Source organism: Lingula anatina, chromosome 3 (assembly GCF_051362555.1).
Source record: "Lingula anatina isolate TDL-2025a chromosome 3, LinAna3.0, whole genome shotgun sequence".
NCBI lineage: Eukaryota > Metazoa > Brachiopoda > Lingulata > Lingulida > Lingulidae > Lingula > Lingula anatina.
The window spans coordinates 1,743,646-1,757,080 of record NC_141769.1 but is presented as its reverse complement, the minus strand read 5'-3'; the positions used below and the strand labels follow the sequence as shown (position 1 = coordinate 1,757,080).

The window sequence follows — 13,435 nt, the reverse complement described above, 5'->3', positions numbered from 1 at the left end:
TTATCCACTATCTCCTCTCTACAATGGCACACTGATACTCCAAAGTAGATCATACATAAAAAGGTAGGACAAGAAGGCCTTAGGTCAATCATTGGGCAGACAAGAAGAGAGCTTATGCCTATAGCACCTGTATTAAAATTAAGTATTTACATCAAACCACAATGGGCTCAGGTCGCTCTATAAAATGTAACATTTGTCATAAAGAATGGAGATGCATATTTTGCTCTTAAACAATCTTATGTGTTGTATTTAGCACACCCTAGAATCAAATTTTCATTAAATTTCATGATGACCTTGCAATAAGGTCAAGCCTGTACCTCCTAGATTTTGGAAATAGGGTAAACAGGGCCCCAGGGTTATGATAAACAGGGCCCCATTTACAAGGCATTAATTGGCACACTTAACACGTTTCTGACACATTTGGTAATTGAGAAAGTATGGAATTTTGCTTGAAAACCTCATGACCTTGTAATTAGAGGTCATAAACTTAACCTCTGGTGACCTTTAAATGAGTTGCAATTGATTGTTTACTTCTCATTTAGAAGGAATTGATACATTAAACATGCATGATTTAGTGGCATATGGTTACCAAGATATAGATAATATGATATCATTCACTTAGAAAATACCATGACCTTGAAATCTTTTCATAATATTGGCCTCTGATGACCCTGAAAATAGTTACAAGTGTTTGGCAGTGTCCCACTTGGTTAGTATTGTTTCTTATAACATGTTTCTATGACACTGGGAAACTGTCACATAGACATTAAGGGGTTTTTTTTGCTCCAAAAATGCCTTGACTTTGTAATAAGGTTATGACCTTGACCTCTGGTGACCTTGATACTAGTTGCAAAAGATTGGGGATCCCTCACTAGATAGGCGTTGATACTTAAAACATGTTTCTGTGACATTGGGAAACTGCCATGTAGATATTATGGGTTTTTTTCTCCAAATTTGCCTTGACTTTGTAATAAGGTCATGACCTTGACCTCCAGTGACCTTGAGACTAGTTTCAAAAGATTGGGGATCCTTCACTTAGTAGGAATTGATACTTAAAGCATGTTTCTGTGACATTGGGTTCCCAAGTTATGGATTTCAAGTCCACCCACCCCATTCAATAGCGGCCATTTTGGATTTATGTGGAAAATGAGACTTTGCCATGGGGGGATTCATGGGGAAAATTTTTTGGGCTATATTGGGCCTTCAACGGACCAGAATCAATTCAGAAACCTTTGTCACCAATTTTTTCCAACCTAAGTTGTTTATTGACTGGCCTATTATGCTTTTACTTTGATCAGTGTTACCTGCTGTGCATAATTAAAATTTGATGTTGACTGTGCAGTTAAGGTGGGTAATAGGGTTAACTACGCTTAAAATCATGTTTTTGAGTTTTTTGTGTGTTTCTATTAATCAAAAAAGTATCTGACGTTGGGATGTAATAATTTTTTTGAATTTGCACCGCAAAATGTGTCTTTTGATGAGTTTTTCAACCGGCACGCGCCCCAGTCAGGCTGACAACTCTGTTGCTAAGGGCCGTTGCCATGAGGGGGGCAGAGCATAGTTAATGAGTTATAAGCCGATTACGTGTGCGGTGATAGGTCATAAGTCTTACATCAGCTAAGCAGTGAAGAAGTCGAGTACACTATGGGGAAGAGAAAAGTCCGTGTTCAAAGTCCATTTCCAGAGGAAAGAAAGAAAATTTTGAGAGTATGTGGGCGGTTGGAGGAAAACCGGTATTTGTTCAGTCGGATGACGAGAGAGAGAATCTACCTGGAGTGAGCGCTCGTAAGATTTTGAAGGACTTTGAACAGCCTTCGGAGTCTTCTGACAGTGATCGTGAGGAAGAAACGGTAGCTACTGGGTACAGGCTTTGGCACAGTGGACAGTTGTTAGAAAGTGCCTACAAGTCGTGTGTGTGGCTGCGACGTTGTGTTGGTCGATAGACAGTTACAGCCATTGGCGCATGTACAGCTCAAATAAAAGCATCATGAAATGTTTAATATTATTCGTCTTTCTTTTTTCTTTATGTATACCTAATAAATGGGTGAAAGAGTAAATCGAATCGTCTAAATTAATTGAGAAATGTATTTGTACGAAAAATTTATTACTAAAAGAAAAAAAAGCTAGAAACGATACTTTTAGCCTAGCTCTTAATTTTGGCGATATATATCGGCGAGGGTATCTGCGACATGTTATGAAACTGGAAATGATTGTTGGACGCTGTTTGTAGAAGGTAAAAAGTAATGTTGACAAAATATAATTTTATTTTCCAATAAATGAAATCAAGGAGCTTTAGAGACATGCAAAAAATTGATGGGAATGGCCAAATGAGAGAAATCCAAGCAAGGGTTGACAGCATGATTAAAAAAAATAACAATGAAAATAAAAATGCATGTTAACTTGCATTTTGCGATGTTTGGAGAAAAACAATGTCAAAATCACAGATCAAGCGGGAAGAAAGAGTTCAAAATGTACCCAAAATAAAAATCACAAAAAGACTTTTTAAAATAATTTATACCCCCCCCCCCCCCCCCGAGTTCACAGTTACCAGGATAATCAGTTAAGAACTACTACTGTCACCCAGGTTTATCTGATCACTTTGCCGATAACAGAAAAGGAAACTCTCAGGTAAAATTACTCGATTGCTGAGGGAGACCCATTGAAACGTTCAAATGCAACTTCACACTTCTTAATTGTGGTTAAACGTAATCGCCTTTGTTAGCGCTTCCTTCTACATATCCTAGACACCCTACTGGGCATCACTAGGCTAGGGCCCTCTCCAGAACTGTCAATCAAAATGGCGGCACGCTTACATGCCTAACGAGTGGTCGGAAAATGTAACAAAAGCACGATTTTCTGCCCCTTCAAAGCGCCCAAACAAAATATTTTTAGATGACAATGAGCAATGGTTCCATCTGATCGTATAACCGATAACAGGTAAATTTGCCAGCTAAGCATTTGACTAATAAGCTCTGTTAACCAACCTGTGAACGTTTTTGGCTGTTTTAACAGCTTTCTATATTGACGAGATAAGTGAATCGCTGCCAAGTATATCTCATTATCTGAGCAACCGATCGTTACAAAAGTTGCACCTATTGTTGTTGGGAATGTGGACTACAGCATGATGTCAGGGGTTTAAGAGGAAATTGTTTGTTTGAAAGTTATCGTCTTTTAAAGTGAATAACCCATTGAAATATGGGGTAATTTAACGTAAAAGATGATAAAATCAAAAGTAAATGGTTTAAGACAATTCCCTGGTACCGCGCTGAAGTGCTTTCACCCACCTTTATGAGGCCTTTTGAATCACTTGAATAGCTGTCTTGGTTATAGAGAAAATCCCAATTCCAAAAAACGGCATTTCCCCCTAAAATTGGCGCTCTAGCATCATCCGTTGGACACTGCACTTAATCCCCATCTTTAATTGGCCCTATGGGAAGTTTGTTTTAATTTTTTATAAAAACTTATAAGCCCAGGGCTTTGTTTCTATGACTTTGGTCCTTTTACTATTAGTCCCCTTAAACCTAATGTGGTCCTTTTCCTATTAGTCCCCTTAAACATAATGTATTATTGCATCAGAATTGGCAGTCTCCTGTTTTTGTGCATTATTGTTTTCTGATTTTCTTTAGATGTGACTTATGGGCCTGAAGACCTTTAATAGAGTAAGACAAAATTGTGTGGTCAGTCTGTAAATTCCCCTTGGGTATTCACTAAGCTCTCTGCTAGATAACATAGTGACCATAATAAGGAAATAGTGAATTAGATTATATTTTTGTTGTTTGCTTTTTAATTTTTTCTCCAACACTGGCATTTTTAAGATGTGACTTTTGACTCCCATTCACCCAAGGCTCTGCACATTTTCTGTATTTCCACATAAGCAGTTGTATTTGTATTCATGTTTTTAAACACTATGTAATATTATTTTATGCACTGTCATCATTTTTCATATATTGGGACTTTCATCATGTGAATTTTAACTCTCATGGTCATGAAAGTGTAATCGTATTGAAGGGGTGGATTGAGACCATCTTCTGGGTCTCCTGGAAGACAGTCAGATTTTAAACTTTATATTGATGGATATCTATTTTTTCTGTTGGAAGACCTGTTTTTCAGTTTTTTTGTCTGTACATTTGACAGCTTTGCTGCCTTGTTTTGTTTTGTTTTTTGTATGGTTATTTCTTTCTACTTTGCTCTTCTATAAGAAAAAGGGACTGAATCCACCATCTACACTTGCAGGAGCAGAGCAGAATTGCAGGAGCACCCTCTTCTTCTTGTAATTCATAATCTTGTAATTCATATATCGGTGATTAAACATAATCCATTCCATCTATGTGTAGTACACAAGGACTATCTGGAGAATAGAAGAGAACGAACCATGGCTGAAGAAGTTAAAGGAGGCATGGAGGTATTAGACTTTCTACTAGATTTGGAGAGAAGACCAGCAGACAACCAGACACCAGTGCCAAACATGGTCAACCAGTGTACAGAGTTGGAGCTAAAAAATGGGAATATCCAATATGTTCCCAGCACCATAGATAGATGTGCCAATCTTAAGAACATCAATCTTGAAAATAACGATCTGAAGACACTTCCTTGGTCGATGTCCAAGTTAAAAAATCTTACACATCTAAACCTCAGCTTCAATCAGTTCACAGAGCTCCCAGCCTCAGTGTGTAGTCTACCACATATAGAGAACCTGGGCCTACATAATAACAAGCTATCCAGTCTCCCTCCTGATATCAGCAAGATGACCACACTGAAGAGTTTAGACCTCAGTGAGAATCAGTTCACAGAGCTCCCAGCCTCAATATGTGCTCTACCACATATAGAGAACCTGAACCTAGGGTATAACGTGCTATCCAGTCTCCCTCCTGATATCTGCAAGATGACCACACTGAAGAGTTTTAACCTCAGTGGGAATCAGTTCACAGAGCTCCCAGCCTCAGTGTGTGCTCTACCACATATACAAAACCTTGGCCTACAGAATAACAAGCTATTCAGTCTCCCTACTGATGTCAGCAAGATGACAGCACTAAAGAGTTTATACCTTTTGGGGAATCAGTTCACAGAGCTCCCAGCCTCAGTGTGTGCTCTACCACATATAGAGAACCTGAACCTAGGGTATAACGTGCTATCCAGTCTCCCTACTGATATCAGCAAGATGACCACACTGAAGAGTTTAGACCTCAGTGAGAATCAGTTTACAGAGCTCCCAGCCTCAATATGTGCTCTACCACATATAGAGAACCTGAACCTAGGGTATAACAAGCTATCCAGTCTCCCTCCTGATATCAACAAGATGACCACACTGAAGAGTTTAGACCTCAGTGAGAATCAGTTTACAGAGCTCCCAGCCTCAATATGTGCTCTACCACATATAGAGAACCTGAACCTAGGGTATAACGTGCTATCCAGTCTCCCTCCTGATATCTGCAAGATGACCACACTGAAGAGTTTTAACCTCAGTGGGAATCAGTTCACAGAGCTCCCAGCCTCAGTGTGTGCTCTACCACATATACAAAACCTTGGCCTACAGAATAACAAGCTATTCAGTCTCCCTACTGATGTCAGCAAGATGACAACACTAAAGAGTTTATACCTTTTGGGGAATCAGTTCACAGAGCTCCCAGCCTCAGTGTGTAGTCTACCACATATAGAGAACCTGGGCCTACATAATAACAAGCTATCCAGTCTCCCTCCTGATATCAGCAAGATGACCACACTGAAGAGTTTAGACCTCAGTGAGAATCAGTTCACAGAGCTCCCAGCCTCAGTGTGTGCTCTACCACATATACAGAACCTGAACCTAGGGTATAACGTGCTATCCAGTCTCCCTCCTGATGTCAGCAAGATGACCACACTGAAGAGGTTAGACCTCAGTGGGAATAAGTTCACAGATCTCCCAGCCTCAGTGTGTGCTCTACCACATATACAGAACCTGAACCTAGGATATAACATGCTATCCAGTCTCCCTCCTGATATCAACAAGATGACCACACTGATGAGTTTAGACCTCAGTGAGAATCAGTTCACAGAGCTCCCAGCCTCAGTGTGTGCTCTACCACATATAGAGAACCTGAACCTAGGGTATAACGTGCTATCCAGTCTCCCTCCTGATATCAGCAAGATGACCACACTGAAGAGTTTAGACCTCAGTGGGAATCAGTTCACAGAGCTCCCAGCCTCAGTGTGTGCTCTACCACATATACAAAACCTTGGCCTACAGAATAACAAGCTATTCAGTCTCCCTACTGATGTCAGCAAGATGACAGCACTAAAGAGTTTATACCTTTTGGGGAATCAGTTCACAGAGCTCCCATCTTCAGTGTGTGCTCTACCACATATAGAGAAACTTGACCTACAGAATAACAAGCTATCCATTCTCCCTACTGATGTCAGCAAGATGACAACACTGAAGAGTTTAGACCTCAGTGGGAATCAGATCACAGATCTCCCAGCCTCAGTGTGTGCTCTACCACATATAGTGAACTTGAACCTAGGGTATAACTTGCTATCCAGTCTCCCTCCTGATGTCAGCAAGATGACCACACTGAAGAGTTTAGACCTCAGTGAGAATCTGTTTACAGAGCTCCCAGCATTGATGTGTGATCTACCACATATAGAGAACCTGAACCTAGGGTATAACATGCTATCCAGTCTCCCTACTGATGTCAGCAAGATGACCACACTGATGAGTGTAAACCTCAGTGGGAATCAGTTTACAGAGCTCCCAGCCTCAGTATGTGCTCTACCGCATATAGAGAACCTTGACCTACAGAATAACAAGCTATCCAGTCTCCCTACTGATGTCAGCAAGATGACCACACTGAAGAGTTTAGACCTCAGTGAGAATCAGTTCACAGAGCTCCCAGCCTCAGTGTGTGCTCTACCACATATAGAGAACCTGAACCTAGGATATAACGTGTTATCCAGTCTCCCTCCTGATATCAGCAAGATGACCACGCTGAAGAGTTTAGACCTCAGTGAGAATCAGATCACAGAGCTCCCAGCCTCAATATGTGCTCTACCACATATAGAGAACCTGAACCTAGGGTATAACGTGCTATCCAGTCTCCCTCCTGATATCAGCAAGATGACCACGCTGAAGAGTTTAGACCTCAGTGAGAATCAGATCACAGAGCTCCCAGCCTCAATATGTGCTCTACCACATATAGAGAACCTGAACCTAGGGTATAACGTGCTATCCAGTCTCCCTCCTGATATCAGCAAGATGACCACACTGAAGAGTTTAGACCTCAGTGAGAATCAGTTTACAGAGCTCCCAGCCTCAGTATGTGCTCTACCGCATATAGAGAACCTTGACCTACAGAATAACAAGCTATCCAGTCTCCCTACTGATGTCAGCAAGATGACCACACTGAAGAGTTTAGACCTCAGTGAGAATCAGTTCACAGAGCTCCCAGCCTCAGTGTGTGCTCTACCACATATAGAGAACCTGAACCTAAGATATAACGTGTTATCCAGTCTCCCTCCTGATATCAGCAAGATGACCACGCTGAAGAGTTTAGACCTCAGTGAGAATCAGATCACAGAGCTCCCAGCCTCAATATGTGCTCTACCACATATAGAGAACCTGAACCTAGGGTATAACGTGCTATCCAGTCTCCCTCCTGATATCAGCAAGATGACCACACTGAAGAGTTTAGACCTCAGTGGGAATCAGATCACAGAGCTCCCAGCCTCAATATGTGCTCTACCACATATAGAGAACCTGAACCTAGGGTATAACGTGCTATCCAGTCTCCCTCCTGATATCAGCAAGATGACCACACTGAAGAGTTTAGACCTCAGAGAGAATCAGTTTACAGAGCTCCCAGCCTCAGTATGTGCTCTACCACATATAGAAAACCTTGACCTCCACAAAAACAAGCTATCCAGTCTCCCTCCTGATATCAACAAGATGACCACACTGAAGAGTTTAGACCTCAGTGAGAATCAGTTTACAGAGCTCCCAGCGTCGATGTGTGATCTACCACATATAGAGAACCTGAACCTAGGGTATAACAAGCTATCCAGTCTCCCTACTGATGTCAGCAAGATGACCACACTGAAGAGTTTTGACCTCAGTGAGAATCAGTTTACAGAGCTCCCAGCCTCAGTGTGTGTTCTAACACATACAGAGAACCTTGACCTACATAGTAACAAGCTATTCAGTCTCCCAACTGATGTCAGCAAGATGACAACACTAAAGAGTTTTAACCTCAGTGGGAATCAGTTCACAGAGCTCCCAGCCTCAGTGTGTGCTCTACCACATATACAGAAACTGAAACTAAGGTGTAACAAGCTATCCAGTCTCCCTCCTGATATCAGCAAGATGACCACACTGAAGAGTTTAGACCTCAGTGGGAATCAGTTCACAGAGCTCCCAGCCTCAGTGTGTGCTCTACCACATATAGAGAACCTGAAACTAAGGTGTAACAAGCTATCCAGTCTCCCTCCTGATATCAACAAGATGACCACACTGAAGAGTTTAGACCTCAGTGAAAATCAGTTTACAGAGCTCCCAGCCTCAGTATGTGCTCTACCGCATATAGAGAACCTTGACCTACAGAATAACAAGCTATCCAGTCTCCCTCCTGATATCAACAAGATGACCACACTGAAGATTTTAGACCTCAGTGGGAATCAGTTCACAGAGCTCACAGCCTCAATGTGTGCTCTACCACATATAGAGAACCTGAACCTACAGCACAACAAGCTTTCCAGTCCTCCTCCTGATATTGGTAAGCTTACTGCGCTGAAGAGTTTGGACCTGAGGCATAATCAGTTCACAGAGTTCCCAGCCTCAATGTGTGCTCTACCACATTTAGAGAATCTGTACCTACATCACAACAAGCTATCCAGTCTCCCTACTGATGTCAGCAAGATGACCACACTGAAGAGTTTAGAACTCAGTGGGAATAAGTTCACAGATCTCCCAGCCTCAGTGTGTGCTCTACCACATATAGAGAACCTGAACCTAGGGTATAACGTGCTATCCAGTCTCCCTCCTGATATCAGCAAGATGACCACACTGAAGAGTTTAGACCTTTCCAATAATGAAATCACATGTTTACCCCATCAGCTTTCTTCGCTGCCACTTTTGAAATGCCTAAATGTGAATGATAACCCCATTCAGCAACCTCCTTACTCTGTGTGTAAGAAGGGAAAACATGCAATATTGAGATATTTAACAGAACTCAGGGAATCAAAAGCAGTCCAGTCTTGCAGATTGCAGTTAAACTTCCTGGGTGAGACAGAAAGTGGGAAAAGCAGTTTAGCACGCTCCCTGAGACACAGGATACCTATGTTGACTGAGATGGCAGATAGAACTAGAGTTGTGGAGCAGTTTCAGTGGGAAATTGAAGGGGACATCAGTTTTAACATCAATGACTTTGGAGGTCACGAAGTGTACAGAGTTGGACACCGTATATTCATCTCACAGAACAGTATAGTTCTTGTCATCTTTGACCTGTCGAGCTATGATCCCCACAGCAGATCACATTTCAGAAAACATATTGGAATCTGGATAGACATGGTGCATTCCCACAATCCAGATGTGAAAATTGCCTTGGTTGGTACACATGTTGATAAACTTGATGAGGCAACTGGAGAAAATGTCTGTGCATTGATACATCAATCAATTGCAGATAAAAGAAGAAAAAGGCAAGAGTGGTACCATATGCAAACTAGAGATCTCAAAGTAAGAATACAAGCCTTACAGAAAGACAAAACAGAAGTCCTCCTTAGGGCATATAAAAAGAAGATAAAATCACTGAACAATACACGAGGATATGATGAATCAAGAATCCATCCTCACATTTTCATGGTGAGTTCCAAAACCCAAGCAGGTTTTGAAGCCCTTACAGATTACCTTGCTACCCAAGCAAAGGAAAGTAGTGTTACCCTCCCCGAGACCTGGCATGAGGCAGTAAAGACCATCTACTCCAGAAGGGAAAAGAAAACTGAAAACACACTTGATTGGGACACTGTGAAGCAGGACATGGAAAACTCTGTAGAGGGTGTATGGAATAATGCACTATACTTATGGAGCAAGCTACGTCGAGGGACTGATGACATTGCAAATGATATCCTTGCCTTCCTTGTCAGCAGAGGTGACATCATCTGGTATCCAAACAATCCGATTCTAAGAAACACCATCTTCCACAGGCAGGAAGTTCTAGCTGATCTCCTGAAGGCAGTGCTCAACCACAATAAGGATGAATTCAAAGAAGTTCTAGGACACATGTTTGTCAGTAAACCCATGGCAGAGAGAATAAGCCGAGATTTCAGCAGGAGAGGGATTGTCTCTGAGCAGGTGATGGAGGCCATGTGGAAACCATTTGGTCTGACAGACAGGGAAGCCAGTGCAATGGTGGTGCTCATGCAGAGGCTAGAGTTATGCTTCAAGGTGAATAAGGGCAAAGATGGCGCCACATTTCACTTTCCATGGTTGCTTGAACTCGGCTGCCCATCAACCATGGACACTGAGTGGCCAAAGTCCATACCTGCGGACACTATACAGCTTACCCTGAATGTGTATTTCCCATACCGTTGTCCTGATGGGCTATATGAGAAATTATCTGTGCGCCTTCATTCTACCCTTGGGCCCTATAAGCCTATGAGGAGAGACTGGAGAGATGGGGTATTTGTGGACATGACTTCATGTCGCATGCAAATGACCCGATGCCAGATGGACAGAGACTGGATGATCACCATTGCTGTCCGAGGTCAACATCTCCCAGACCTGTGGAGAACACTGCTCCAAAACCATGACCACCTTATGGACATCCTGGAGGAAGATTGGCCTGGCTTACCATGTGACAAGTACCTGGTGTGTCCTCACTGTACAAGTCTAGATGTAGAGACCCCAACCCTGTTCCCTGGTGAAGTGATTGACCAGCCCCCAGCCATGACTGTTAAATTGGTGCCATGTTGGAAAACTGGAGAAATGATACCAGCCAACTTAGTATATCCCAATATGCCAGGTAAGAATATTTGTCACATTATTTACTATTATCCCAACCTACCAGTGTGTTATGTTATCCCAGCCTAAGTTATGGTGTCAACTGCACTAGCAAGCACCTACTTTAAAAATAGATATATATTATGACATATTAATGATAAAAGTTCTATTTCAGAAGTCGATGTCTAAGATGGCATCTTCCTTTTTAACATATGTGCAGATGGAAAAAATAGTTTCATTGTTAAAATGTGCCTTGTTTCTCACATATATTTCAAATTACATTTCCAAAATTCAAAACACAGAGAGAAAAAGCCCAATCTTCAATCTTCGTCTAAGGTGGCATCTCCCTTTTCAGATATATGCAGATGGAAAACATAATTAGCAAGAAAACCCAACTCTCAAGTAGATGTTTTGATTCAACATAGTGAACTAGATTTTATTGTCTTTATCTGTTTCATCTTCACAGGTTTAACAGCCATGAAACCTCACCAAAAGCGTGCCCTGAAACAGCACATGGAGCTGCTGGTCCACAACATTACCACGCCATGCCTGAGTTACCTGCTGGACATGCTGATACAAGAAGGGGTCATCACTGACAGAGAGAAGGAGTATGTACGTTCTAAGCCATCTATTGGGGACACAGAGGAAGCTGAGGGGGCCTCAGCAGCAGCCAGTGAGGTGTCTCCTGAACAGACAAGATCTCTGCTCAACATACTGCTAACCAAAGAGGAGAGAGCATTCCAGTATCTATGTAGATGCCTGGAGAAGAATGGACAGGGGTTCCTAGAAGAGGCACTAAAAAGGTGATGAATTGTTTCCCTGTAAATGAAAAGAGAGGGTATATATGTTTTAATACAGTGCTCATGGATTACAGATGGAGGCTATCTGATGTTGTAACACTTTTTGATTCCTAAAAGGTACATTTCTTTAAAGGAAATAAAACTGAATAGGTAGTATATTCAAGAGTTCCCATTGCTTTCATATCATGCTTTCAGATATAAAAGGCAACATAAAAGAAGAGAAACGATTTCAGTATTATTACCTTACTGCAAATCTTTCTTGTTTTCCCTTTCCAGGTCATGAGTCCTATTGTTATATGAGGAAGACCATGTGGACACTGTGCACCATTGGTAACGTGTCTTGTTACTGTATCATTACTGTCTGGTGACTGTGACCCAATGATGCTGACAACATTGGTAACATGTCTTGTTACTGTATCATTACTGCCTGGTGACTGTGACCCAATGATGCTGACAACATTGGTAACATGTCTTGTTACTGTATCATTACTGTCTGGTGACTGTGACCCACTACTACAGTAGATATCCAGTTACATATATGATGAATAACAGAAACTTGACTGGTGTGTGATAAACTACAGGGATGACATATGCCAAACTAACGGATGTCCAATTTAATGTGATATGAATATCTTTCAGAGAAAGACATATATGACTCTTTATGAACAAAGTCATTTGTCAGAGTAAAATCACTGTGATTAGGATTTGAGATGAACTCAAACACTATACGGACAATAGTTGTTTTGTATCTTTCTTAGGATATATCTCTGAGAAAAATGAGCCAGACAATCAAATGGAAAAAGCTTTTTTTACACAGATTTATCACATTAATTATATCATCAGTATAACTACATGTCAAAATAAATGTCAAGATTTTTCTCTCTGGCTTATCCAAAAGGAACCATTCAAGACAGCCACTTTGTACATATTATCTGGAAGAATTTAAACTTCTGATTTTATGTCTTTGATCATCTTAAGCACACCAGTTGTTGGGATCTTTACCAAAGCTTCTGGTATAAGATACAGCCAGCATCTTATAACTTTTTAGCCAACTGATCACTTGGACTAATTGTATGTATCAAAACTAGCTTGAATATCAAAGCTGTATTAATCCAAGTAAACAGCATAAGTTTTTTTTTTTTTTATTTGAAGGAAAATCCTATAATGGTTGTTGATAATATTTAATTCATATTAAGATTTTAAAAAATGATAAGGCACTCGTTTTTTCTGTAATGATTAGAATTGGATTCAATTACTATATAACCCTTCGAGAAATTTGTTTTTGCACATATATTTTCTTTTTTCTTGACAGATGAAATGTGTTCGTAGTCCATATCTCCTACTCAATTGTCTTACGTAAGACAGAAGTTCAAATTCAACTACCGCTGCGATCAAGTAATTATTATCTGTTGTTCTTTTGTTTATATATAAAATTAGAATATTCTTTACTGTATTTATCAAAGCATTTTTTAAGCAATTTTAGCCAGTCTGTTTACTTCCAGATTATGTGTATTGCTAGATCACCAGCACCAGCTGCTGACACAATGTGCAACAAGAAAGAAATTAATGTGCGATATTCTTACACAGTGTACCCTAAGGTATAAATTTAGCATGTATAAGATGCAATTAAAGTTTTTAGATAATGTCAATAAAATGTGTGAAATTATATGTC

General features: G+C 40.8%; 1 protein-coding gene across 2 annotated transcripts; it reads left to right on the top strand.

Moving 5' to 3' along the window:
- Positions 1-5,032: 5,032 nt before the first annotated feature.
- LOC106155758 (uncharacterized) lies at positions 5,033-13,429 on the top strand. Of its 2 annotated transcripts, none has more exons than XM_087009399.1 (3): positions 5,033-10,985; positions 11,439-11,766; positions 12,040-13,429. In XM_087009399.1, exons 1-3 carry the CDS (start codon positions 5,159-5,161, stop codon positions 12,044-12,046), a joined length of 6,162 nt encoding a protein of 2,053 aa, XP_086865525.1. In that variant the 5' UTR covers positions 5,033-5,158; the 3' UTR covers positions 12,047-13,429. The 2 variants fall into 2 exon arrangements, with proteins under 2 accessions (XP_086865525.1, XP_086865524.1); XM_087009398.1 differs by having other exon boundaries at positions 5,034-10,985; positions 11,430-11,766.
- Positions 13,430-13,435: the final 6 nt, after the last annotated feature.

What these genes read in the sequence shown, in the direction of transcription:
- LOC106155758 (XM_087009398.1), top strand. Translation starts at nt 5,159, where the DNA reads ATGACCACACTGAAGAGTTTAGACCTCAGTGAGAATCAGTTTACAGAG. An exon ending in AGTATATCCCAATATGCCAG is followed by an intron (nt 10,986 to 11,429) that starts GTAAGAATATTT and finishes TCATCTTCACAG; the next exon opens with GTTTAACAGCCATGAAACCT.